Source organism: Penicillium alfredii (assembly GCF_028826965.1).
Source record: "Penicillium alfredii strain IBT 34128 chromosome Unknown utg000001l_segment0_segment0, whole genome shotgun sequence".
Taxonomy (NCBI): Eukaryota; Fungi; Ascomycota; class Eurotiomycetes; order Eurotiales; family Aspergillaceae; genus Penicillium; species Penicillium alfredii.
In genome coordinates, this window is record NW_026622698.1 from 2872169 (window position 1) to 2898851 (window position 26683).

The following is a 26683-nucleotide window of genomic DNA, read 5'->3' on the forward strand; positions in this document are numbered from 1 at the left end:
GCTTGATGATCTAGGTAGATTACAATTAGAAACCATTTTTAGGGGCTTATGTGGTTGACGAAGCTCATCATAGTATAAAGTTGTGGTTTCTTTCATTGGCCTTGTTAATCGACCATGGCATTGTCCTTCTATTTCTCGGTCTTGCCCTCTTCCACCCATCCTTCAGGCGGGGCTCGAACCTCATAGTTCCATCCCCAAGTATCATCAATGGCCCCGGATTGAATTCCTCGCAGTGTTTGCAGCAGCTTGATACAGACCTCGCCGCCCTGGCCTTCGGATCCGGAGTGGTATTCGAACTTGTCGCCACGCGAGCGCATCGTGATACTACCCACCGGCACCAACGCGGCTGCAGTGCCCGCTGCAATCACCTCATCAAACTGCCTGAGCTCCTCATACCCGACGCGGCGCTTTTCCACGCGGTACCCAAGCTTCTGCGCAATCTCGCCGACGGACGCCGCCGTCACGGAATCAATGGCATTGCGGCTGTCGGGCTGCACAACGGTGATATTGTCTCCGTCCCGTTTCACACCAATAAACGCCGACGTCGAGAACTCGTCGACCTCGCTACGGGTCGCGCTGTCCAAATGCAGCGTGATTCCAAACCCTTCGCGGCGCGCGCGGTCGCTATGCCGCAGCACCGGCGCATAGTTGCCTCCCAATTTGGCGGCACCCGTGCCATGCGGTGCACATCGGTCAAAGTCCTCCAGGATCAGCGCGTTCACGGCGTGCGCCCCGTGGTACACACCAGTCGGCATCGCGAAGACCGCCAGCGTGTATCCGTCCGGGGGGCTGAGCCCCAGCTGCGCGGACGACCCGAACAGCACAGGCCGGACGTACATGGCAGCGCCGGACTCGTGCGGCGGCACAAACTCTGCATTCGCGGCCACGGCCAGGCGCACGCACTCGAGGAATAGCTCCTCAGGAACCGGCGGAATGGAGACCACCTCGGCTGAGTTCTGCATTCGCTTTGCGTTGCGGTCGGGCCGGAAGATGGTGATCTTGTTTTCGGCGTGCCGGAATGCTTTCAGGCCCTCGTATACCTGCTGTCCGTAGTTCAGGCCTGGGGCCATGCCGTGGATGGACAGGAAGGGCGAGGCGACGAAGCGCGGCGCGGACCACTTGTTGTTGCCGGAGAGAGAGAGGTGGCATTCCACGTGGCCATTGACTGTGAAGAATTAGAGATTTCCTAGTTTGTATGATCTAAAGGCACACACCATCGCGCACTTGGAAGCCCACATTCGCCCAGTCGAGGGCGGCGGGTTGAGGAGGAAACATTTTGTGGAGAGAAAAACGGCGGGGGTCGGGCAATTTAAACAACCAGCGGTCAGCAGTCACCAGCCAGCACCAAGGTGCCTCGATGGGTATTTGAATCAGAGTGTGTTCTGCAATTTGCATTTGATCTGTCATTTCCACGCATGTTTTATTTATCGATCTATTCCGATCTCTGGTGACACTAGACTACAGCGTCACGAATCCTCCGTCCTCGCGAATGATGCCCATGTCACTACTCGCCTCCATCCGCTCGCTACGCCCAAACGCTGTCACCAAACACACCTTCAACCCCCCCGGGACCTCATGTTGGGCGAATTTGCGATAGTGGTCTGCGATATTCTCGAACTCGTCCTCGTACGTGAACATCCAAGATGGGTCCAGCTTGCCTTGCACTACGAGATCCAGTAGAAACGGGTGATACTGGTATCTTCGTCAACCAACACGCCACTTCGGTCAGATTTCAAATGGGAGAAAGGGGGGACAATGCACCTTCTGAGGCCATGCCTGACCACCGCGAATCGTCAATGCCTTCTGCATCATGGGTCCGATTGGGAAATCGTGGGTCGTGTAGAAGAAGTCACCAATAAGCGCAACATTGCCACCCTTGCGCGTTGCCTTGATGATGGCCGCTACCGTATCGCTACTGTCCCGCTCTAGACCGATCGCTCGCATCGCAGCGTGCGGCGGCTTCTGCGTGCTGCGGAATCCACTGGCTTCGATGGCTCGATCGAGCCCACCTGGCTGAATCGACAGGATGTAATCGCCTATCTCGGGGTTCGCACCCACGTCAACGGGAGTCATGCCGAATTCCTCGGCGAGCCGCAACCGCTGCGGGTCCTTGTCTAGTCCATAGATCTTCTTGGCACCCCGGAGCTTGGCCAGCCTTTGAACCGAGAGGCCCACCGGCCCACAGCCCCAGACACCGATGATATCGCCGGCCTGCACCTCGGCCAGTTCTAGCGCATGCCAGGCAGTGGTGACGACATTTGTCAAACCAAGGAGTTTGCGGGGGTCGATGTCTCGCGGTGCCTTGACGCACGAAAGATCCGCGTTTGGCACTCGACAATACTCTGCTTGATTTCCGGGGTACCCACCACAGAGCCGGCTGTAGCCCAGGATCCCGGACAGCCGGTGGCCATATAAGGTTTCCATTTCCTTGCTGGGATTTGTGACATCGCACAGAGAGTATTGCTGGCGCTGACAATAATCGCAGCTGCCACATGCAATGATAGGCAAGATGATGACTCGATCTCCCGGCTTCAGGGACTTGACTCTCGGGCCTACCTCTTCTACGAATCCGATGGCTTCCTGTCCCAGGATGTCGCCTTTTTGCATCGCGTCGTTGAGGTCTCCCTCGTATAAGTGCAAATCAGATCCGCAGATGGTACAATGGGTGATTTGCACAATGGCGTCGCTTGGGTCCGTGATGGTTGGCTTGGGAACGACTCCAATTTCGACTTCTCGTGTGCCCATCCACCGCGCCGCCTTCATGGTATTTGTTGGGTGTGGGTTGTACTCGATCTTAGTGATCGGGCTAGTCTGGGTGAGTGACGTTGGAAGCCCAATGGCAAGTCCACACTTACTTGGGCATTACGACTGCCATGCCTGAAGAGGATGGTTGGTGCTCACACCAACATGTGGAAGGGACAAAAGGAACATTCGAACCCACGAGACCGCGAACACTGAGTTCGGAAATCGGGTGCTCAACTCAAGGATTCCGTGTTGAAGCGAGATGGTCTTGCCGATGACTAGCACGCAACCCTACGGGCGTCCATCCTGAGATCAGCATGATGCTAGTCGAGTGGCCAGGAAACCACAGGGGGCCAAGCCTTCTGTCATAAAAGACAAGATTCGGAAATCATCGCCGGGTGATGTAATCTGCTTCGATTCACCATGGGCGCCCATTTTTTGCTGGAGGGTGTTTATGCCAACATAAATGCCACTGGCGGACCACGGATATTAAGAGGGACGCGCGCGCTATCTCCTATCGGTGGGGCCACGGCCCGTAACGATGTCCACATCGGGGACCGCGACAGGGAGGTCCGTGTTTCGGCCCGACCATAGAATTTTCGATGGACGCCAAAATAATACAATGACTCGCCTTTCGGCTTTATAAATTTTCAATCTTTTGGCCGAGTGATAGTCTCTAAATGGGCTGACCTAGTGGATGCTACTATCGATCCAGCGGACTATTCCTGCTTATGAGGCTCTTGTGATTTTTACCATAGAATCTACGTTCAATATTTCTCATGACAAATAGACCATAGACCAGAATCACCCACATATTGGAAGATATTGGAGTATCATAGGGGGCCATTAATATCGAAGTGTCAAGGAGCTTGCACTCTCCACAAATCACGGGACGGTCGGCGAGTCGGAGGTCCGTTTGGCCCGAGCCCTACTTTTTTCCTTCGCGAATCGTTGACGGCATCAAGTATCTCAGCATACTCCAGCATACTCCACTGCATCGGACCTTGGGTGTTCCGTTCGCTCATGGAAGGATTCATAGTTGATTTTTTTCCTTTATAAGGGCCACGGTCATCCCCGAATTTGATGGTCTGCTTACTTCCACTCTTGACTGTACCGTCCACTGGACACCCCCCTCAAGATGGACAAAGAAATCAAACCTGAGTTCGCCCCAATCTCTGAGCGCATTCCAACGGCAACCGAGGAGTGCGAGCTGGAATCTATAAGTCGGATTGCCTCCAGCAGACTCGGCCGAGCACTATCGGCATCTGCAAGTCAAAAAGAAACTCAAGATCCCGCCCTCGATCCCACCAGCCCACAGTTTGACCATCATCGGTGGGCGCAAACGGTACTGGACCAAGTCCATGAATCTGGTATTGACCTTCCCAACCAGGGTGTGGTCTTCTCCAATCTCTGCGTGAGTGGCTCTGGCTCTGCCCTGCAGTTTCAGGAAAACCTGGTCTCGAGCTTCACGGTCCCCTTTCGCGCTGCCGCAGCAGCTCTTACCGGGCGCCGAACCCCCCATCGACGGATCCTTGACAACTTCGATGGCCTCCTTGAAGGTGGCGAGCTTCTGCTCGTCTTGGGTCGCCCTGGAAGCGGGTGCACCACTTTGCTCAAGACTCTCTGTGGCCACTTGGGCGGCTTGACCCTCGAGTCTGGCAGTACGCTTCACTACGAAGGCGTGGATCGTGACTACATGATTAAACATCACCGTGGCGAGGTGGCATACAATAAGGAGGTCGATTTGCACTTTCCCCATCTGACTGTGGGTCAGACACTGTCATTCGCCGCTCATGCGCGCGCACCACACAAGCGAATCAAAGACATAACGCGAAACGAATTTGTGGAAACCATTACCCAAGTTGTCATGTCAGTGTTTGGTCTCTCTCACACCTACCATACCAAAGTCGGCAATGAATTCATCCGCGGAGTGAGTGGCGGCGAGCGCAAGCGTGTCAGCATCGCCGAGATGTTCCTGTCGCGCTGCCGCATTGGCGCCTGGGATAACAGCACGCGTGGGTTGGATGCAGCATCGGCCCTCAAGTTTGTCCGGTCGATGCGTCTCGCCGCCGACATGGGCCAGTCCTGCCATGCCATTGCCGCCTACCAAGCGTCGCAGTCGATGTTCGACCTCTTCGACAAGGTGGTGCTTCTCTACGACGGCCGCGAAATCTACTACGGTCCCCGGGACCGTGCTGTGGCCTACTTCCAAGACATGGGCTGGGAGCGGCCAGAACGTCAAGTCAGTGGTGATTTCCTTACGGCGATTACCAACCCCATTGAGCGCAGGGCTCGTCCTGGCATGGAAGACAAAGTGCCACGCACTTCGGTTGACTTTGCTCAGTACTGGAAGCGAAGCCCCGAATACCAGAACCTGCGCAACCAGATTACTACATACGAACGAAAACATCCTCCGAACGGCGACGACGCGAAAAGACTACAGCTCAGTCATGAACAACAACAAGCGCGTCACACGCGATCCCGCAGCCCGTACCTTCTCTCCGTGCCGATGCAGATCCGACTCTGTATACAGCGAGCCTACCAGCGAATGCTCAACGACCTGCCGACGGCCATGTCCCCCGTGGTCGTCCAGATCATTTTGTCGTTGATTATTGGCTCTATCTTTTACAACAATCCAGACAACTCGGACTACTTTTTCCAAAAAGGCGCGGTCATGTACTTCGCCGTACTCATGAACGCCCTTCTCACTATCAACGAAATCATGCAGCTCTATAACCAGCGGCCAATCGTCGAGAAACAGAATGGCTATGCATTCGTTCATCCGTTCACCGAAGCCCTGGCCAGTCTGGTAGTTGATCTTCCGATCAAACTCTTGCGTGTCACTATATTCTCCGTTGTGCTCTATTTCATGACAAACCTGCGTCGAGAACCCGGCCCGTTCTTCATCTTTTACCTATTCCTGACTACGGCTGTCCTGGCTATGTCGGGTCTCTTCCGGAGCTTAGGTGCGCTGACCAAGACTGTCGGACAGGCCATGGCCATGGCCGGTGTTCTGGTGCTTTGCATTGTTGTTTATACAGGATTCACCCTCCCACAGCCATATATGCATCCATGGCTCTCGTGGATCCGGTGGCTCAACCCAATCTACTACACCTTCGAGGCACTGATTGCCAACGAATTCCATGGGCGCAACTTCGACTGTCCCTCAATTATCCCGAGCTATGGAGTCGGTACTTCTTTTATCTGCTCCGCCGTTGGTGCAATGGCTGGTCAGCGCACTGTTTGGGGCGATGCCTTCATTGAGCAGAACTACCAATACTCGCACTCCCACCTTTGGCGAAACTACGGCATCCTCATTGCGTTCGTCATCTTTCTCAACGGCCTTTACCTGACTGCCACGGAATTCATCTCCAGTGACAAATCCAAGGCAGAGGCCTTGGTATTCCGCCCAGGCCACGCACCGAAATACCTCCATCCCGGCGAGGATACTGAGGGCGGCCAGACCGAGCTCACCAAACTCGAAGTGGAACAAACCAATGAAACAATCCGTCTCCCGGAGCAGACCGACATCCTTTCGTGGAAGTCCCTGAATTATGACATTCCCGTCCAAGAGGGCACTCGACAATTGCTGAACGATGTAAACGGCTGGGTCAAACCGGGCAGCTTGACCGCATTGATGGGTGTTTCTGGTGCTGGAAAAACAACTCTGCTGGATGTTCTCGCTCAGCGGGTTTCTATTGGTGTTGTCTCTGGCGACATTCTGGTTAACGGCAATCCCCTTGCGGCAAACTTCCCTCGTCGAACAGGATATGTGCAACAGCAGGATCTGCACCTCCAGACCACCACTGTGCGAGAGGCCCTGCGCTTTAGCGCCGTGCTTCGCCAACCCCGTGCCGTCACCAATCAAGAAAAGTACGAGTACGTTGAGCAGGTCATTAAGGTCCTCGGTATGGATGACTTCGCCGAAGCCGTGGTAGGCTCTCTCGGGGAGGGCCTGAACGTGGAACAGAGAAAGCTGCTCAGTATTGGGGTTGAACTTGCTGCCAAACCTACGCTGCTGATCTTCCTCGATGAGCCAACTAGTGGTCTGGATTCTCAGAGCTCGTGGACAATCGTCCAGTTCCTTCGAAGGCTCGCAGATCATGGACAGGCTGTCCTCGCAACCATCCACCAGCCCAGTGCACAGCTCTTCCAAACGTTCGATCGCTTACTCTTCCTGACCAAGGGAGGAAAGACAGTCTACTTTGGAGACATTGGTGACCAATCCTCGACACTCCTTGAATTCTTCGAACACAATGGCGCCCGGCCGTGCCAGGAAATGGAGAACCCAGCCGAGTATATCCTTGAAATGGTTGCTGGAGACGCCTGTCCCGGTGTCGACTGGGCCCAAGTCTGGAAGAAGAGCCCAGAGTATCAGCAAGTTGTTGCGGAAGTTGACCGCCTTCATTCCCCCGAGAATCGCACCGACCACGAATCGCCTCTGGGTGATGACGATGCCGAATTTGCCATGCCGCTGTACAGCCAACTCTTCTACGTTCTCACCCGTGTCTTCCAACAATATTTCCGACAACCGGAGTATGTCTTCGCCAAGTTCCTTCTGGGTATTACCTCGGGTCTCTTCATTGGTTTTTCGTTCTGGAAATCCGATAATACCCAGCAAGGCTTCCAGGATGTACTGTTCAGTATCTTCCTGTTGTGCACCATCTTCAACACGCTTGTCAACCAGATTATGCCGAAGTTCGTAACGCAGCGTTCCCTGTACGAGGTCCGCGAACGCCCATCGCGCATCTACTCATGGAAGGTGTTTATCCTTTCCCAAGTGCTAGTTGAAATCCCCTTTCAGATCTGTCTTGGAGTCTGCGCCTGGGCATCTTTCTACTGGTCTGTGATCGGCAGCGAGCAGGACCCCGAGCGACGCGCGCTGGTGATGTTGTTTATCGTGCAGTTCTACATCTACGCGGCGAGCATGGCCCAGCTGGTTGTGTGCGCTATCCCGGAACCCGCCATGGCCGCCATGCTGGCGACGCTGATGTTCGGTCTGTCGTTCATCTTCAACGGCGTGATGCAGCCCCCAGACGACCTACCCGGTTTCTGGATCTTCATGTACCGCGTCTCGCCCTTTACATACTATGTCAGCGGCATCAGCAGCACGGCGCTGCATGGCCGCAAGGTGGAATGCAATGACTTGGAAATGAAGGTCTTCGACCCGCCGTCCGGCCAGACCTGTGGTGAATATCTCAAGAAGTACTTGGATGTTGGCATTGGTCACCTTTCTAACAAGAATGCCACCAGCAACTGCCAGTACTGCGCCATGCAGTATGCAGATGACTACCTGGCAGCCCGGAAGATCTTCTGGGAGGACCGCTGGAGGAACTATGGGATATTTTGGTGCTACTTTATTTTCAATATCTGTGGGGCTATTGCGCTGTATTACCTGTTCCGGGTCCGGAGCTGGAAGGCTAAGACGAAGACTGCCTAATGGGGCCTTGATGGTTGTATAGCTGGGGAAAGATGGTATCAAAATATTTTTAGTATATGTTTATGAACTACATAATGTCTTTTCTCTCTTCAAGTTGTGTCTTTTTTTAGATATGTTTCTTTATTTAGATCCTTTTTATAGTATTTATGATGCTTTTATCTTTCTAGCCTAGGGTTCGTGTAAGACTATCCCCTACAAGTACTTACTCTCTATATTCTTCTTTAGATATCCTTTCCCTAGATCCCCTCCTTAAGAGAGGGAGGGGTGGGCTGCTTGAGTGATTGGATAGGCTCTATTTATTCATCAAAATTTGTAGCTTCTTGTTTGCTTTATATGCGCGTGTTGTTTACCATCATCTCACACTCCATTCCACTTCTACATATTCTTTCCTTCATTTATCTTTTCTTTACCATCCTCCTTCATTCACTTCATCAAATCTATCTCCTCTTACCATCCTCAATCTCTCCTTGATTTCGTTTTCCATGAAAAAAGTCCCTCAAATCACCATGCCTTCTGCTCAGAAAGGCAGAAACAGCTAGAAAAGCAGAGACACAATAAATGCTACAAACAAATCCAGGTCCCCCTTACTCCATGAGAAACCAACCACCAGAGTGTGTAATAGTCCCTCATAAAAGGCCATTTTCTCAATCAGAGAACAGTCTGACGCTTTCTGATATTTAGCTGCCTAACCGCGTGGATATTCCAATCCACAACCACATGGTGTGCATGGTGGGTGGGCGGGTATGAACGTGATGATGTGGAAAGGGAGACGCCCTTCATCAGAGATCGATAAGTTCCGGTATCTCTATGGCTTGGATCCCGACACAATCTTGCAAGTTGGTGAGTTCTGCCCGTGTCTATTTCTTGTGATTCTTGATCTGTTTTCTTGGCTGACAGATATGATTCCAAACCCATTAGATGGTCTGGGCCGTGATGTCTTGAATGTTTTGGATGCGGCTGGAGAATTCCATCTACAGGGGGTGCATCTTGATGATGAACACGAAATCTTCGAGTGGGGTATTGAGTTGGTGGAGGAGGGTAAGTACAAGGAGACAGAGGAAGCCAGTCGGAAATTCCCTTTTCAGTCCAGCTTCGTTGAGCTCGACTCCATTATGGGGTCTTTGGAGGAGGGATGAGGTCCCCTTTTATTTTCGGCTTTAGACTCTTATGACGATGTGACTGCCCAGATGTATGATTATGCTCAATTATGATCGAGTACAGACTCTGCACCCATTTGCCTATAAGGAGGAACTCAGGGCAAACTCCAAGTAAATCCACAAAGTGTAGACTCCACAGAGGATGGCTGTATTTACTGACCGTGAAGTTGCTCGGAACTCTGAAATAAACCTTGTCCCTAGTAAAGGTTCTTTTTTTATATCAGACCACCCTTGCTCTGTCTCCGCTTTGGTTGGTTTAATCTTGCTTGTTGATTCTCTACTAGGAAATACAAAGTATGCTTTTATATATCATAGCTAACGTTGGAAGTGGTCTGTGATTAACTAACATAAAAGAGCGTTGTTTAGTGAATATGTGCATCTTGCTTGCTCTTATATATCTCTTACCTCTGCCTATATTTACCCTACTACCACCATATCTCTTTTCTACTTTATCTACTTCCATTCATCATCTCGCTATCCTCCTATTTCCATGCTTCACTCTATATATCGTTCACCTTTGTAAAAAGGTTACATATCATCTATTGCTCTTCTTCCGCTTATTTCCCTTCCTCTGGGGAGCTATCACGCCATCCAATACTTCTCTGAAAGCTTTCAAACCATCATGGGTTTTTTTTTTTGCCTTTTCTAGGCAAGAACAGAGAGAGAGAAAGAGAAAGAGAAAGGTATTCGAACGGACCAATTGCCATAGGACCCTGCTCCGTCGCCATGGGCCTTTGGAATCTTTGGTCTGAATCCATTTATTATGTAGATTAAGCACCTGGACACTACGCATTGTATGATGTTTTCTGGTCTCTGATTTGACTGCCTTACTACTGAGGCTTCGCCGGCATCCTCCCATATCGATCCGTCCGCATTGACAGTTCGAGCAGAACCCCGTTTACAATATGTAAATGCCACGCCCCACAGACCCGATGATGTCTACTGAGTGTGAAGCTCCCAAGCGTCCCCATGCAAGCCAGAGGCCCTACCCGCCATAAGCTTGATTTCTTTGCCGTCCCTGGACACAAGAGTGCCGCTCGCCCCAGATAGATAGACCTCTCCAGTGGTGCCAGCGGGGGTCTGAAAGGAAAATTGATTGTAACCACCTCGAGCGCTGCGCTGGAAAGAGGTCGAGAAATTGCCGCGGGAAGTTAGAAATCCAGCATCCACGATGGTGAGATTGCCTGGTTGCGGAGCAATACGCCAGGTGACGCCTGCAGGTCCAGTGAGCTGGATACCAGCCGCATAGAACGTGAGGGCTGAGGTTGGGCCTGTCGACCAACCATGAGCATGCGATATCCGGGGGTCGTTTGTGTATGGTGCATAGTGAATTGAACCGTCCGTGGAGTATCCTTCGATGAATGTGGATTGGGTCATTCGAGAATCCTCCAGCATAAATCCCCATTGCAGTCGGATCAGATCCAGGGCAGTTTCTGAGCGGCCAGCAAGATAATGCGCCTGTAGCTCGAACCCACCGATGAACGGGGAGATGGTCTTACCCACCTCTGGTGCTGGGGCACCGTACTTACCCCAGCGTGACTGGAGAGCGGAAGAAACTGTGTTGCTCTGACGGGCCGAGAGCGTCAAGTTGGCCTTGATCGCCCAGGCATTTCCATCTTGCGGGTACAGCGTCGTTGTCTCATTATCGCGATAGAGACCTGCCTGGTTATCCCATAGCTTTTGGTTGGCGACAGACTTGATCTTGGCCGCAGTACGCTTCCAAGACTCCGCGGAAGACGTGTCGTTAAGTTGTTCCGCCAACTTCTGTGCATCTTGAAGCACGAAATATAGAATGGCATTAGCCTCGATGTTCTACGAATGGTGAGCACATGATCATGTTCTAATGAACCAAACCGGTGAACGACTTACATGGCCTCCCATGCCGAATCTTAGCCAGTCAGAGCAGGCAGTAATATTGGCCAGACCGGTTTTGTCGACACTCAAGAGAGCCCACCGAACTGCTCTCTTATATTGTGACCAGTGTCGGGATAGCCAACTGCGGTCACCCGAGAAGAGATAGAGATAAGACACGCCGATGAGACTGTGCAGATGGTACGTGAAGCTCACGCTATCCCGAAAGGGTCGTTCCGCATAAGGTAGGCGGCCATCGGACTTTTGCAAGTCAAGCAACGACTCCAGGGTATTTTGTACGCTGTATAGGTCACCAGTACTAACAGCGATACTCTCGAGAGCAATGGACATGTCTCCCGGCCAAACCAATCGATCACGCTTGGCACCGTCGGTAATGATACTGCTTCCATTGCCGATGGTGGTGTTGCTCCACCAGGTATCGGTCTGAGGAAGATGAATATCGTCATCCGAGGTAATACTGCCCAGATGCACCAGAGAATTGCCCTGAGTGGGATCGATAGTACAGAGCTGATTAGTGTATGCCCCTGCATACCAAATCTTGTTGAGAAGCTCGTCGTCTGAGTGAAAATATCCCGTATAGCGTCCAAGGTCCTGAGTTGGCGCAGCAGTGAAGTTTACGTGGAGATGACGAACGGGAATTGTCGCAGTGGTGTTGCTCACAAGTGTGAGATATCGGAGGCCACCACGCAGGTGCTTCTTCTCGGAGGCATAGTGGCCAGTCCCGCGACCAACCGGAAACCACAGCGGGGAATCCAAGCCCGCATCAGAGGTGCCATCAGAGGCTTCGTGGCGGATAAAGAGACTCGACTCGGAGAAGGTGACACCAAGGAAGGCTGAAGGGGATGAAGCAGATCCCACATCGAGCGATACGAGACCTGCAATATTCTTCCCGAAATCGTAGGTTACCGATGAAACACCATTGAGGGTCGTACCACCGGCGGACTGGATCAGGGCCCTGGCATTGGTGACCGACCCATTAACACTGTGTACAGAAGCCGGGAGCAGCTCTCGTGACTTCGGAGCCAAAATATAATCCTCGTAGGGCACGCCGGAAGCAGTTGCGAGGCCGCCCAGAAGTAAAGCAGCGACGATCGAATACATAGCGGATTGGGGGATTCTGAGCAATCGATTCCTCCTTTGTGGCGACCCAAAGAAGAGGACCCACCATATTAAGTAGCTGCGACATCAGGAACTCGCAAAACCTGTGTCCCATCGACCCTCGGGAGAAAGCAGTCCGGCCAAGTTGGAGATCGGTTGATCAGCGCACCGACATACCCATTGTAGCAGTGGAGATGGGATGTGGGGATGTCGGGGAATTTCTGCAGGCTCAGAGTCTGTCTGCACGGGTATGATATTACCAAGTCCCAGGGCAGTCTATAAAGCGATGCATGAAGGCATAGTCCCAAAGGTCCCGAGGGATGCAGGGATGAAAGTGTGGAGGAGGCAATTTCGACTCCGGCGGCACGTTGACATTGCTCCCTCCTTCTCCCCCCCCTCAACCCCCATTCTTTTTACCTTCCAACCTCCCCTCCGCGTTTCATCCACATACGCACTGGTCGCCCAGCTTGTATGTGAAAGCATCAAGAACTGCTGACCTCTTTGACCATCTCCATCGCATCCTCAGGCCAATCCAACGGCGAACGGATCGACCGCCAAGACGGGGCAGGATCCATGGATACGTATTGGTGCGCCCAGGCCCATTCTGGGGGTTGACACTGTGGGTCACCATGATCTTCTCTTCCATCTCCTCAGCTCTCTCACCCCATCAACGCTGGCAACAACATGGCGTCCAGCACGACGACGGTGACGGCTGCCGATACTTCTCGGGTCAGTCCCCAGGGAGGTATTCTCGAAGGAGGAAATCCGTCTCACTATGACTCAAAAAACCCCATCGTGCTATTTATTATTCAGGTAGGAGCGCCTGTTTTTACAGGGATACATGTCCAAAAAACCCATCCTAACATCGACACAGGCCGTGATCATTATCGTGCTCTGCCGCCTGCTCCACTGGCCCCTCTCCAAGATCCGTCAGCCACGGGTCATCGCCGAGGTCATTGGTGGGATCGTCTTGGGCCCTTCGGTGATGGGTCGCATTCCCGGATTTACCGACGCCATTTTCCCAAAGCAAAGCATCCCAAGTCTAAACCTGGTCGCTAACCTGGGTCTGGTCCTCTTCCTGTTTCTCGTCGGCCTGGAGACGGACCTGAGGTTTCTCATGAGCAACTGGCGCATCGCTCTCAGCGTTTCTGCGGCGGGGATGATTTTGCCTTTTGGACTAGGATCAGCCATCTCCTATGGACTCTACAACGAGTTCCATGACGAGCCAGGCACAGTACCCATCCAGTTCGGTACCTATCTGCTCTTCATCGGCATTGCTATGGCAATCACTGCTTTCCCCGTTCTGTGTCGAATCTTGACCGAGTTGAAACTCCTGGGAACCCGAGTCGGCGTGATTGTTTTGTCCGCCGGAGTGGGCAATGATGTCGTCGGCTGGATTCTGCTTGCGCTCTGCGTAGCGCTGGTAAACGCCGGCAGCGGGATCACGGCGCTGTGGGTGTTGCTGGTCTGCGCAGGATACATGCTCTTTTTAACCTTTGCCTTCCGTCCGCTATTCCTTCGCTTCTTGGAGCGTACGGGTAGCTTGCAAAAAGGGCCCAGCCAGTCTGTGGTGACTTTGACCTTGCTCATCGCCCTTGCCTCGGCGTTCTTCACACAAGCTATCGGAGTCCACGCCATCTTTGGCGGGTTCGTCATTGGCTTGATTTGCCCACACAAAGGAGGATTCGCTATCAAGCTGACAGAGAAAATCGAGGACCTGGTCGCCGCTCTCTTTCTGCCCCTGTACTTCACTTTGTCGGGGCTGAGCACCAACCTGGGTCTCCTTGACAGTGGGACCGTCTGGGGCTACGTGGTCGGTGTGATAGCCATCGCCTTTATCGCCAAGGTGACAGGAGGCGCTCTGGCATCCCGCGCCTGTGGATTGCTGTGGCGAGAAAGCTTCTCGATTGGCGTGCTCATGAGCTGTAAAGGATTGGTTGAATTGATTGTGCTGGCGAGTCCTACTATTTCTCGAAAAATTCCTTATTTGACTCAGCTGACGTGAACATGGTAGAATATTGGCCTTCAAGCCAAAATCCTCACGACGCGCACATTCACCATTTTTGTAGTGATGGCCCTAGTTACAACATTTCTCACCACTCCTTTAACTACTGCGCTTTACCCAAACTGGTACCAGGTCAAAGTCGAGCGTTGGCGACGCGGGGAGATTGACTGGGCCGGTAATCCCGTGCAACAAGAAGATCGATCTGATAGTGTGACGGTTGCCAAGGACCAGCTGAAGTCAGTCCCTGTGCGCAAGCTGCTGGTTTACCTTCGTCTGGACGGTCTTTCTGGTATCTGCACTTTGGCAGCTCTCCTCAGTTCTAACCGCGTAGCCTCCTTGCTACCACGAGTACACCCAGCCAATGTGCCCAAGCAGACCGACCAGAATGTTGAGGATGCTGTTACCCCTGCAGAAAACGAGGAAGAGACCGCGTTGCGAGTGCATGGTGTCCGCCTCATGGAACTGACCGATCGTGACTCGAGTGTCATGAAAGTCTCAGCTGCGGGCGAGCATGCGCTTTGGGATCCTGTTGTCAACACCTTCCGGGCCTTTGGCGAGTGGCATGACCTGTTGCTCATGGCGGGGGTATCTGTGGTACCCGAGTACTCGTATGCCGATACTGTGATTGGCATGGCGCGTCAAGACACCGCCGATCTCCTTCTCCTCCCATGGAGCGAAACGGGAACGTTGGCAGACCGACAGAACGGCCTGGATGTTGATGAGGCGGGCCGGTTCGCAAATGGGCCATACACAGACTTCGTCTCCAATATCCTGGAACGTGTTCCCGGCCATGTGGGGATATTGATTGAACGAAGCCTTGAGACACAATCCGCGGCCGCGAAACGTCTTGCGACCAAGCGCTCGACCGGTGCCATGAGTATCCAAAGTTCTCTTTGGACTAGACCACCTACTGGCAATCGCTCGCACCACATTGTTCTCCCGTTTTTTGGTGACGAGGATGATCGATTCGCGCTCCGCTTTGTTCTTCAGCTGGCCCAGAACGACCAAGTCACAGCTACGATCATTCAATTCGGATCATTGAATGCTGAAGTGGCCAAAGCTACCATGTCTACCACGATTTCCGCGTCTAGTTCGAACGCACGACCTCAGGCGACACCGGGCCATCCATCTGATCTTGTCTTTTTCGAGACCTTGCGCGATTCGGTGCCCACCGAGCTGAAGGAGCGTGTCGTGTTCCGACAGCCCGCTGCCCAGGAAAGTATCAGCGATCCGGTTCGATTAGCGGTGGCGGCTGTAAGAGAAGAGCTCGACCCGGCCCTCCACAAAGCCAACAGCATTGTCGTAGTCGGCCGTGGGAGTACCCCAGCTCAAGATTTGAACTCTACCTTTGAGGACGGCATTGGAACCGACACCCGCCGGGCCCTGGGGTCGGTAGGTACAGCGATGGTGCAGCCTGAAAATAAGATCTTCGGCAGTGTCTTGGTTCTCCAAGCTGGGTCAGAGGCCGCATTATTTAGTGATTACCGGTGATTTGAGAGCCATTTTGTTTGAATTATGAGAATCTTGATTATGGAATTTTTGTGCAATGAGAGCCTGGGGGTTCTTCCCTTTTTGTCATGGCCATTTGACCGAATTATTATCACCAATTACCCCGTAGGTCATCATGGCACTTGGCGCTGGGTATTATGGAGGGTCCTTCAGATGAGATATATACCTCCGGGGTATTAAATATATATTTTTTTGCCTCGACATGAAGCAGAGAAAACAAGGAAAGGAGAGACTACGTATGCAAAGTATCCATCACTGACCAGAGGATGTAGAACTCGTTTGATGAGACGAGTCCCAAAACCACGGCGGGCTGTACTCTCGGCGGACGTGGCGTGGATAGTCGAGGTGTGAAGACGGGGTTTGCGAGGACGAGATTTGATTGATCTCACGGGTACTGGATGGCAGTTCTTCGTCGTTGTAGGCCCCGCGAGCAATAGCAACGAGTTTGCCGAGGATGGCATATTCCAGCTTCAGTTTGATACTGTAGGCGACGGGTTTGAACATGACTTGGACGGCATAGTAGCCGACGTATTCGATGACGACGACGGCGACGTCGAGGACGAGGATGAGGATGTTGATGGTGAGTAGTTGGTGCAGGATGCCGTGGGGACGGCCCTGCGGACGAAGTCGCAAGAGCTTGACGGTCTCCCATACATAAATACCGGAGATGACCAATTCCTGGATGCAGAATCCCAACAGCTGGATGCGCTCCATGATATTGTAGCCATGGGCGAAGCCGCCGCCGAAATCTGATACGGAGCCGTATAGTAGTACGGTCGTGGGGATGTGGAACAGCACGGCATCAATGCCGATCATCCACAGGACCCCCCACAGCACCTTGGTGTTCTGTAGCACGAGGTGTAGGCGGGACCACAGCACGATGGACTGGCCGGTCACCATGCAATACCAGCCGAGGATAATGAGCGTGACGCAGACGTAGGCCGACACGCCTGTCGGGAAGAAAAGAAGGACATAGCCGAGGCAGTTCGGGATGATGCCGGCGGACGCGATCAACAGACTCCAGAAGTAGCACCCGCGCCATCGCTTGAACGAGACGAAGCACAGAACCACCAGTTCGATGGCATTGTACCAGGCGACGGCGGCGAAGGCGGCGAAGATGTGCGTGTGCACCAAACGGTCCGGCGAGTACTTGTGGATCAGCGACGTCGAGATATCGCTGGCGCTGTCGGTCGACATGGGCGGAGAAGGCACATTGCTCGAACCGCAGAGCTCGGCGTGGCTTCACGGCTGGAAGAGAGAGAGAGAGAGAGGCGCAGGTGAGAAAAGAGGAAAGGGGGAGAAAGAGAGAGAGAAGTAATGCCCACTTTCAAAAGGGACAGGCGCGCGGCACTTCCGTTGAAGGAGCGCGTGCCGATCCAAGTTTGCTGACCCTTGGCCCTTGGACCGATCCCTCGAGACTATTGTTCATGTCGGGGTCATAACGTTGGCATTACGGGTTTGAGCACGCCCCACGGGATAGTTGAGAGGAGGTGGGGTAACAGCAGAGACTGCTTTTTGTGTCGAGGCGGCTATGACAGCTACTCGAGGGGTTCGTTCCATGGTGCATCTTGCCCGTGCGAGCACCATATTGGAGGGTTGAGCAGTTCCGGGGTCCGCGCCATGGATGCGCAGTGCTGGCTGGTGGAGCTCGACTATTGAAGGTTGAGTCCATGCAAGCTGGCGATCATTCATTCCCGCGACTATTGCCCTCGGGCTGATTGAGTGGATCCGGGAAGACGATCGACGCTGTCGGCTGCTCCTTGCGCACCGAAAAATGCGCTCCCCTGCCCTGAGAACCGGGAGTCGTCGATCTCCGATCGACTCCAATTGTTCGACCCGCTCAGGGATCCTTTGGCACATTCGCGAGTCACGGAGATGGCGGAAAACAAAGGTGATGTGTAATTGATTCAACTTAGTTCAACTTAGGGGGTGATGTTTTTGTCATGACTCAAGTCTGAGCAAAAGCTGGCCATGTCGGATGCCGTCAACCCCCCCGAAAGGTCCAGTGGGGTATTTCACATCCCAACACTCTGGGGAAGACGTGAATCCCAGAGAGACTCACCCTCCATATCATCTGAGGTGAAAATGACTTGCAAATCTTGGAACACGCTCAATCGCGTAGGCGCGCTCGCGTCTCTCGATCGTAGCCAGATCGGGTGACGTCAAGAACCGATCCAGCGATTGATGACATCGCCAACATTCTCTTCTGGGCCATAAAGGACAATGGGCCCGCACAGCAAACGCGTCGGGAGTTGAAAGGTGATGGGCTGTCTGGTGTTTCGGCTTTACCCACTTCTCCCTCAAACCATCCGAATAAAAGGACCCAAAACAAACCCCCAATTCCTCCGCTGTTTCGCAACGATGCCGCCGAAGAAACGAAAGACCTCCGACGCCTCGATTGAGGGTCAGAATGGCACATATGCCATTAAAAAAGGCCGGCCCGATTTGCACCGGCCACACCCAAATGCGAAACAGACTGAGGACTTTGGCATTGTCCTACGCGAGTTCTACCCCCGGAAATGAGCAATGAACGGTGCGAGGCATACAACAATGGGACCCTCGAGCGACCGATTGAGACGCTGGAAAAGGCATGCCGGGAGACGGCGCAGAAACGCCAGTCGATCACGCCAGGCAACGCCGTGGTCCATTGGTTCAAAAGGGATTTGCGCCTTCACGATAACCGGGCCCTGCACCTGGCTTACCAGACTGCTCGCGAGAACCAGAATCCGCTGATTGCCCTCTATATCCAGTCTCCGCAAGATTTGGCAGCGCATATCACGAGTCCAGCTCAAGTGGATTTGAGTCTGCGCACCCTGCGACAATTGCAACGGGATCTTGGAGAGCTGGATATTCCGCTGTACATGGAAACCCAGGAGACACGGAAGGCGATCCCTCGCCGCGTTGTGGAGCTCTGTCAGCAGTGGGGTGCGAAGCATCTTTACGCCAACATCGAGTATGAGGTGGATGAGCTGCGAAGGGAGGCCAAGCTCGTCCGTCTATGTGCGGAGAACGACATCCATTTTGCGCCCAGTCATGATACCTGCGTCGTAACACCGGGCCTTCTGGCCAGTCAACAGGGCCGCCAGTATGCGGTCTTCACCTGGTGGTTCCGGTCATGGCTTGCTTTTCTGAAGGAGAACCCTGATTATCTCGAGGTTTCCGAGGAGCCAGGCTCAAATCCCGGGGATGCTCGGGGGCAGTTTGCCAATCTCTTCAATTGCGCAGTCCCCGAGGCACCACGTAACAAGCAGCTCTCCGATGAAGAGAAGAGTCGATTCGAAAAGCTCTATCCTACCGGCGAGCATGAAGCCCTCCAACGGCTCGAGAAGTTCTTGGAAGAAAAGGGTCGTGGATATGAGGCGGGGCGCAATATAGTGGCCAAGGAGCAGACTTCGGTGCTCAGCCCATACTTTGCCTCAGGGGCGCTCAGCGCTCGAACTGCCGTGGCCACGGCAAAGAGAGTCAACAAGAACCATCTCGACCGATATGACCAAGGATACATGACCTGGATTAGCGAGGTCGCCTGGCGTGACTTCTACAAGCATGTGCTGGTCCATTGGCCATTCATGGGGTGAGTCCTTTTCGGCCTCATTGTATCAATTTGTCCCTCAACTAACCTGCCTTTTCTCGCAGTATGAACAAGTGTTTTAAACCCGAACACACCGACATCGAATGGGAGTACGACGAGGAACAGTTCCAGGCCTGGTGCGATGGGAAGACCGGGTTCCCTCTGGTGGATGCTGCCATGCGTCAGATGAGACATATGGCATGGATGCACAACCGCACGCGCATGGTCGTTTCGTCATTTTTGTCCAAGGATCTTTTGCTGGATTGGCGCCGAGGCGAGCAGTATTTCATGGCAAATCTCATCGACGGAGACTTCGCCTCGAACCACGGGGGTTGGGGATTCGGGTCCAGCACTGGGGTTGACCCGCAGCCATACTTTCGCATCTTCAATCCCATCCGGCAGAGCGAGCGATTCGACCCTGATGGCCAGTATATACGGCGCTGGGTGCCAGAGCTACGCAGTGTGCAGGGGAATGCGATTCATGACCCATACGATCGTGGGGCGGCCGCCACTGCCGAGAAACATGGATATCCCCGGCCGATTGTTCAACACGCAGCCAGTCGGGATCGGGCACTGGAGCGGTTCAAGCGGGCACTGAAAAAGTAATAGGGGACTGACTATGTGGAGAGAGGAGTCGGTGGAGTGTGCCAGTGCACGAACCGTGGGACATCTTAGATCGAAAGCAGAGAAACGGCCGAGAGAGCAAAGAGTAGAGTGAGACACTAGTGCAGCTTCCCCGCAATGAACTATTTTTTCCTTCAACTTTCTCTCCATTCTTCACTTTTTGTATCTTCATTTCTTCCATTGCCAATGACGCCCTAATATGGACTCTCAGTCGGGGGACCCGCCACCGTCCACCCCCGGCCCGGTTGATTTGCCCAACAGCAAGCGACGATGGCGACGGAACCGCGTCGCCTGCGACTCGTGTCATACTCGCCGGGTCCGGTGCGACCGGGCATTTCCGTGCTCGCGCTGTCAGCGGAGCGACACTCATTGCCAATTCACTCGCGAGCGGCGAAAACGGGGGCGCATTGCTCGGTCCAAGGTGACGGGTGCGACCGACTGCACTCAAGACCGCGCTGAGGCACAGCCATCTAATAGAGACCACAAAGGTGCAGTCCAGCCAGCGCAGTCGCCTATACAAAATACCTCACCCGCGTCGACATTTAAGCCTCGATCGCCCACAACGAATGACCTGAGCGGTCTATCCGCTCCGAGTGTGGATGGTCGTCGCTCTGTACCAGATGGCTCGCGCCACCGGGAGCCGCCCGTCACCAACGCAACGGAGGAATGGCTGTCGGCGGCGCACCTATCTCCAGAGTCATGCGAGTTGCTAGGGGGTGCGGGCGGAGGCGACGGGCCTCTACCACGTCTGTTGGACGTTTGGAATCCAGCAGATTTAGCCGGCCACCTTCCCACCTCACGACCCCCGCCAGTGCCGCCAGGGTCTGGGATGAATAACCCAGGCCAGAGCCAAGCGTCGGGCACACGGTCGCCTTTGAAATATCCCGTGCTGGAGCCGGTCATGCCATTTTTGGGGTCTAACCTCCCGCGACGACTGGTGTGCGACCTGCTAGAGCTCTACTTCACCAGTGCATTCTCGACCCATATGCACCCGGTGTGCCATCACATCCATTGCTACGTCCTGCGAAAAGCCTCCTTTCTCAGCAATGACCGACCTCGACCCAGCAGCCCCGCGTTGCTGGCAAGTATGCTGTGGGTGGCTGCCGTGGATGATCGAGCATTCTCACTATCCATCTCCCCGCTCCAGCGCCGCAAAATTTGCCAGTTTCTCTGTGCCTTGACGATTCGTCTACTCCGTCCGTTGATTCATGTCTCTTTCAAAGACCAAGAGCCGACTTCTGCCGAAGCTTCGGCCGCAAGCGACTTTGCGAGCGCTGCAGCTCACCGTCCGTTTGAAGGGGTCGGTGATGATAAGGGCCTAGTAGGTCCGGCTGGGTCATTGGATGATGTGATTACATACATTCATGTAGCCTCTATAATCTCTTCCAGCGAACAAAAGGCCGCGAGCATGCGATGGTATGTCGGACCTCGAATTGAATTTTCTGGTCTATTCGAACTAACATGATTGTAGGTGGCACTCGGCCTTTACGCTGGCCAGGGAACTCAAATTGAACCAGGAGATCGAGGCGATGGCCAACATGGACAGTCAGACTGATGGGTCGAGTCCATTTTTTGGCTACTCACTTGCGGGCTGGGCCAGCTCGCCAGAAAGACCGGTTTTTGATTACTCCAACCCAGCCCAGTCAAGCCTCAACTGTCTCTGCGAACAGTGCCATGAATCACATAGCAGTTCTATGGTCACGGAAGAGCACCGTGAAGAGCGCCGTCGCACGTGGTGGCTCCTGTATATTATGGACCGCCATCTCGCATTGTGCTACAACCGCCCGCTCGCTCTCCTTGATGCCGAAAGTGAGGACCTACTCCTGCCTCTAGATGAGGGGTCCTGGCAATCCGGGAATATCCACAGCAACAGCCCTCGACCAGACGGCCCCCAATGTCTCCGCTCGGGTGAGCAGAACAAACGTCGCGTGTTTCCGAACTTTATTTGCCACGATCACTCCATCCTTGGCTTTTTCCTGCCCCTTATGACTATCACAGGGGAGCTGATTGATCTGAATCAGGCGCGGAATCACCCGACTCTGGGAGTCCGGCTACAAGGAAAGGAAGCGTGGGACGTCCACGTGGGCGAGGTGCTGCAACAGCTTGAGATCTACAAGGCAAGTCTCACCACGTTTGCAGCGACTACGGCGGCGGGGCACGAAGGATCATTGTCGACTGGCTTCCCAAACAAGTCGGATCAGCCTGTCGACACGCAGCTGTCTCAGGCCTACTCTTGGCACACACAGACAGTAATTGCCTATTCGTCATATCTGGTCCACGTTCTCCATATCCTGCTCGTGGGCAAATGGGATCCGGTCTCTCTGATTGAGGACAAGGACTTCTGGACGTCCTCTCCGGCCTTTGCATCTACCATCTCCCACGCGCTAGAAGCAGCAGATTCCGTGCAGCAAATCTTGCGATTTGACCCGGACGTCAGCTTCATGCCGTATTTCTTCGGTATTCAGTTGCTACAGGGGAGCTTCTTATTACTGCTGATTGTGGAGCGTTTGCAAAAAGAAGCTGGCGAGGGCATTCTTAACGCCTGCGAGACCATGATCCGGGCCACGGAATCCTGTGTCGTTACGCTGAACACAGAGTACCAGCGAAGCTTTAGGCAGGTGATGCGCAGTGCAGTCGCACAAGCCCGAGGGCGGCCGGTGAACCCCAGTGAGATTCGACATCGCCGCAAAGCAGTGCTGGCGCTTTACCGATGGACTCGAAAGGGTACAGGATTAGCGCTGTGACGCTACTGCGGCCCCAGATTTCGATCATGTCTTAGGTGCCTGCCGATCCCTCGTCCATAACGCGCATGCTGCGGGTCCCTGGCAATCCTTCACGAACGGTCAACAACCTGGCCAACGGTGCGGAAGTAGACCCTTATCTCAACCCTGATCCATGTCTCAGTTTCGTAGTCCCCTTTACTTTTTTCCCCTCGTTGCTATTGGTCAGGCGTTTATTATGGGGCAGGGTGGGCATTGGTTTCTTCTATGTTTTATATCGCGCACCAAGACATTTTATGTATCTATAGTGTCTGCACATAATCACAATCTTGGCCATGCAAGTGATGTCTATGATTCGGATTCGATATTCGTAGGATTCTTCTTTAGACAACGTTCTGCGAACAGATGTCCTCATGGCTGGGGGGTCTCGGATAAATAGCGAACTCAAAATGTACCCGATTGGCGGCCGGCCGGCCGAGGTCCGGGGAAGCCGAGTCGGTTAAATTAAGCGATTCTTGCCGACATCGCGAGCTTCTGTAGCTCGCTTCGGAGCTTGCATGTTCCCCAGCTTTCTCCGCAGATTGTTGTTTTCTTCATTGCTTGTGTGTGTTATTTTTTAAGTAGCTAGCGGAGGATCCTCTGCTTTGTTTTTCTTCGATCATGTCTGCAAAACCGGTTTCTTTTCGGCAACAATATATTTTTTTTGCACCCGGTGTACCTATACCTGCTATTTACTATCTTCTCTCTCTTGAAGTCATGAGCAGCACCGATTTCTACTACGACCCTTCCACCTGGCCTCTGGCAAGTCCACTTGATTCTCAGGATTCAATGTCCTTTGATCTTCTGGGCGACCCGGAGCTAGGATCCCATCCATTCGTAGCCAGTGACTTTTCACCGACCGCGCAGGAAGAATTGGGCTCTACACTGGTTATTGTCCAGCAGGACTGGAGCAACAATATTTCCGAGAAATTGCCGCATGCATACCACGATTACCCTCCATCCTGGTACGAGGCTGGTCTGGTGAACACGCAGAACAAAAACAAGAGGCATGGATATACAAGGTAAAAGTGGTTTCTGTATTCAATGGGAATAGAAATTTTGTCCTGGATCAACATGCTGATAATATCTGGCTAGCACTCCGTCTGCTGATAACGCATCAACTCCCTTGACTCACCCCAACACCCTAGTACCACCATTCCAACCTGCCTCGCAGCTCGTAGCGGAACGGGCTCTCTTTTATGACCCCTTCGCTAAACCCGCTCACCATTCCCTTTCCCGGTTCCCCTCTCTCTGATTCGTGCGTCTCACCGGAGACGAATCATACGTCGTCGAGTGGGTGGGATGTCGAGTTAGAGAGTGAAGATTTGCAGTTCCGCTGCTTTTCAAAGAACACGACACCGACGATTTATACCCTTTCTATGAATGATCCGACACACAGTCGCCCGACTCACCACACTGAGGAAGAGGAATCTCTCACACCGTTGGAAATGCCTGATGGCAGTACACGCTGGACGGCGAATTGGCTGCCTGTCGACCCCGGGGCCGGGTTCATGATCGACTCGAATAGAAAACACTATCAGAGGGGCATGGTAAATCATGCGGATACTGGGGAGCTCTCCCCAGAAAGGAAGGACATGAATAAAGATCAAAGAGAAAGCCACCGGCAAACGGAGGCCTACCACTAGACAGAGGGACTTCGGGCAAGGGAGGCTGGGTAGGCTTGACGCCCACAGTCCTCCAGGTCCGCGGCGGAGCACCGGTATACGCAGAGCCAGGACCGGCATGCGAGAAGGCCAGGATCCAGGGCGCCGCACAACGGAAGTGGCGCGCCACAACCGAAGGTGTCTAGGTAGGCGCCGAAGCCGTGACAGCGTTGCTGGCACCACTGCTGCCACCCAGCTTTCCAACACCCGCGTTCGCCAGAACGGAAGCGCGCACCTTGCTCGCGTCCAGGACGGTGATGTCGCTCTCGCCGCTGGGCCAGCTGCTGAGAACGGATTCGTCGCTGGCGCTCAGCTCGCCTGAGGACTCGAGTGAGTTTACGGCGCAGGCGCGGCCGAGAATTGAGTCGCAGGTTGACTTGTCGCTGCTGGTCACTGCGAAAGTTTCACCGGGTGAACTGTCTGTTTCGGAGGGGGTGTTGACCTCTGAAAAGACGTTGCCTTCAATCAGGGCTTTGGTTTCCTTGACGACGTCGAACGCGTGGCCGGTGTTGTTGTGCCAGTAGTTGTTGTATGCGTGCCAGTAGCTATTGAACTCCAGCTTGGGCGAACGGCCTGATGTGTGGTGGATGTAGTTGCCGGCGAAGGTTACCTGGTCATCTTTGCCATATCCGAGTCTGTCATACGGGACTGTCAGTCAAAAAAACATATTTTTTTCATTGACGGGGTCATTGCTTACACGGTCCAGTAGTGGTGGTCATCGCAGCTCGCAGACCAGCTAGTTCTGCCATCGAACTCGCTGTTGGATATAGTGACCTTGCCGCCTGGAAACTGTGAGCATACACCGAAGGGCAAATGTCAACGTTTAATGTATGAGACTCACTAGCTTCATAACCAGACACAAACATCTGCCGACCCACAAGGGAGACCTTGACATGGTCAATCCAGATCTGGTCGGTGCCATCGAGAGTTATAGCATCACCGCCCCAGATATACTGGGGATTCAACTCAGTGATATGAACATTCTGAATAATGACATTCTTGACCCCATTGGCGAGTCGCAGACCCTTACCACGAATGACACCGGCACTGCCGACGCCCACAATAGACTTGTTCGAGCCCACGGCAATGCCATTCAAGGCTTCCTTGTCATAGTCGCAGCTAGTGCTCGGGTAGTCGCCGCACCAGTCAGACGAGTCCAAGTCAATGGCGTTCTGGCCGGCGCTGCCGAGGTAGTTGAACTCCTTGTCAATTAGGATCACCCGCGGTGTGCTGTCGGTCAGCCACTCGGACAGTTGCGAGATGTCGCTCGGCGTCGCTGGCGTTGCGTCGCTGCCTCCTGTCGTGCCGCTGGCGAAGCCGAATGCCGTGCCGGACACGCCGGCGGCATGGGCATGGGCACTTAAAAGGGTGAGGGAAGTCACCAGTGACATGCGAAGGGCCATTTTGGATATTCACACAGTGAATGGTGCATCGGTAATTCGAATGATGAAAATGAGCAACAACACAACCGAACCAGCAGTGTGTACAGGATGTAACCACCGAATAGAAAAAAGAATGAAAGAGCGTGCTGTAGACATATTTTCTTGTCGACTCTGGGTTAATTTATATCTTCTTTCCATGGTTGATCCAGGGAACCCGCTGGGTCTTCACCCGGCCTTGGCTTTGTTTGACCTTGAGTGAGCATGCAGCTGGCGACGAAAATCCCTGCCCATCCGCGTAAAGCTCCCGAGGCCAGTGTCTGCAATTGTCCATGAATGATATCCGGTGTTTCAGTCTTGAAGCCGGCGAGCAAGAGTTATTCCAGCTAAAGCATTTTGTGTGGTGGATTGATGGTGTTCGGAGACACAGAAAAGCGGGCCGAGGCTCATCTACTTCGCACGTCGTGTCTTATCCCAGTAGATCGCTCGTTGGTTTTTCTGCTTTGGGTGTACCAACAACCGAATTTCTCAGCTTGTGTGGGGGGGGTTCTGCTCCGAATGCACCGTACTACATGCGTGGTCCTCGGTGGAGGCATATGCTGCGATTCATCATAAGCGCATTCAATGTATGCCATAAATCCTGGTCTTTGGCGTGGCCACACATATGCTGCTTCTGAACATGGTGAGCCCAGTCAATGAAGGGTATTCAATAGATGCTTATCATGCGAGAGTACATCGGTTTTAACACCGTCCTTATCACAAGTTATATATTAGATCGCTAAGCGACTACAAAGATACTGTTGCACCCGAAAAGAAACAACGAGCGGAGAAGGAAGAAACAAGAACTTAACTGCTTCGCAACGGGC

General features: G+C 53.4%; 11 protein-coding genes across 11 annotated transcripts; 6 read left to right on the forward strand and 5 right to left on the reverse strand.

The window, feature by feature from the left end:
* Window positions 1–128: 128 nt before the first annotated feature.
* NUU61_001117 (branched-chain amino acid aminotransferase) lies at window positions 129–1395 on the reverse strand (the record flags this gene model as incomplete). Its single annotated transcript, XM_056651699.1, has 2 exons — window positions 129–1165; window positions 1215–1395. 2 exons carry the CDS (start codon window positions 1393–1395, stop codon window positions 129–131), a joined length of 1218 nt encoding a protein of 405 aa, XP_056516549.1.
* Window positions 1396–1458: 63 nt separating this feature from the next.
* NUU61_001118 (putative formaldehyde dehydrogenase) lies at window positions 1459–2763 on the reverse strand (the record flags this gene model as incomplete). Its single annotated transcript, XM_056651700.1, has 2 exons — window positions 1459–1692; window positions 1762–2763. The coding sequence occupies 2 exons, from the start codon at window positions 2761–2763 to the stop codon at window positions 1459–1461; spliced, it is 1236 nt and encodes a 411-aa protein (XP_056516550.1).
* Window positions 2764–3880: 1117 nt separating this feature from the next.
* Window positions 3881–8182, forward strand: NUU61_001119 (uncharacterized protein; the record flags this gene model as incomplete). The annotated part of the gene is made up of 1 exon (XM_056651701.1): window positions 3881–8182. The coding sequence occupies one exon, from the start codon at window positions 3881–3883 to the stop codon at window positions 8180–8182; it is 4302 nt and encodes a 1433-aa protein (XP_056516551.1).
* Window positions 8183–8899: 717 nt separating this feature from the next.
* NUU61_001120 (uncharacterized protein) lies at window positions 8900–9318 on the forward strand (the record flags this gene model as incomplete). The annotated part of the gene is made up of 3 exons (XM_056651702.1): window positions 8900–8915; window positions 8966–9022; window positions 9080–9318. The coding sequence occupies 3 exons, from the start codon at window positions 8900–8902 to the stop codon at window positions 9316–9318; spliced, it is 312 nt and encodes a 103-aa protein (XP_056516552.1).
* Window positions 9319–10278: 960 nt separating this feature from the next.
* On the reverse strand, window positions 10279–12312 carry NUU61_001121 (putative alpha-L-rhamnosidase A; the record flags this gene model as incomplete). Its single annotated transcript, XM_056651703.1, has 2 exons — window positions 10279–11151; window positions 11209–12312. The coding sequence occupies 2 exons, from the start codon at window positions 12310–12312 to the stop codon at window positions 10279–10281; spliced, it is 1977 nt and encodes a 658-aa protein (XP_056516553.1).
* Window positions 12313–12993: 681 nt separating this feature from the next.
* On the forward strand, window positions 12994–15805 carry NUU61_001122 (Kha1p; the record flags this gene model as incomplete). The annotated part of the gene is made up of 3 exons (XM_056651704.1): window positions 12994–13122; window positions 13184–14257; window positions 14324–15805. 3 exons carry the CDS (start codon window positions 12994–12996, stop codon window positions 15803–15805), a joined length of 2685 nt encoding a protein of 894 aa, XP_056516554.1.
* A 270-nt stretch (window positions 15806–16075) lies between these two features.
* NUU61_001123 (uncharacterized protein) lies at window positions 16076–17020 on the reverse strand (the record flags this gene model as incomplete). Its single annotated transcript, XM_056651705.1, has 1 exon — window positions 16076–17020. The coding sequence occupies one exon, from the start codon at window positions 17018–17020 to the stop codon at window positions 16076–16078; it is 945 nt and encodes a 314-aa protein (XP_056516555.1).
* Window positions 17021–18184: 1164 nt separating this feature from the next.
* Window positions 18185–19997, forward strand: NUU61_001124 (deoxyribodipyrimidine photo-lyase PHR1; the record flags this gene model as incomplete). Its single annotated transcript, XM_056651706.1, has 3 exons — window positions 18185–18327; window positions 18348–19394; window positions 19457–19997. 3 exons carry the CDS (start codon window positions 18185–18187, stop codon window positions 19995–19997), a joined length of 1731 nt encoding a protein of 576 aa, XP_056516556.1.
* A 217-nt stretch (window positions 19998–20214) lies between these two features.
* On the forward strand, window positions 20215–22759 carry NUU61_001125 (uncharacterized protein; the record flags this gene model as incomplete). The annotated part of the gene is made up of 2 exons (XM_056651707.1): window positions 20215–21431; window positions 21487–22759. The coding sequence occupies 2 exons, from the start codon at window positions 20215–20217 to the stop codon at window positions 22757–22759; spliced, it is 2490 nt and encodes an 829-aa protein (XP_056516557.1).
* A 732-nt stretch (window positions 22760–23491) lies between these two features.
* Window positions 23492–23800, forward strand: NUU61_001126 (uncharacterized protein; the record flags this gene model as incomplete). The annotated part of the gene is made up of 1 exon (XM_056651708.1): window positions 23492–23800. The coding sequence occupies one exon, from the start codon at window positions 23492–23494 to the stop codon at window positions 23798–23800; it is 309 nt and encodes a 102-aa protein (XP_056516558.1).
* Window positions 23801–24580: 780 nt separating this feature from the next.
* On the reverse strand, window positions 24581–25841 carry NUU61_001127 (polysaccharide lyase family 1 protein; the record flags this gene model as incomplete). The annotated part of the gene is made up of 3 exons (XM_056651709.1): window positions 24581–25073; window positions 25136–25220; window positions 25280–25841. The coding sequence occupies 3 exons, from the start codon at window positions 25839–25841 to the stop codon at window positions 24581–24583; spliced, it is 1140 nt and encodes a 379-aa protein (XP_056516559.1).
* Between the last annotated feature and the right edge of the window lie 842 nt (window positions 25842–26683).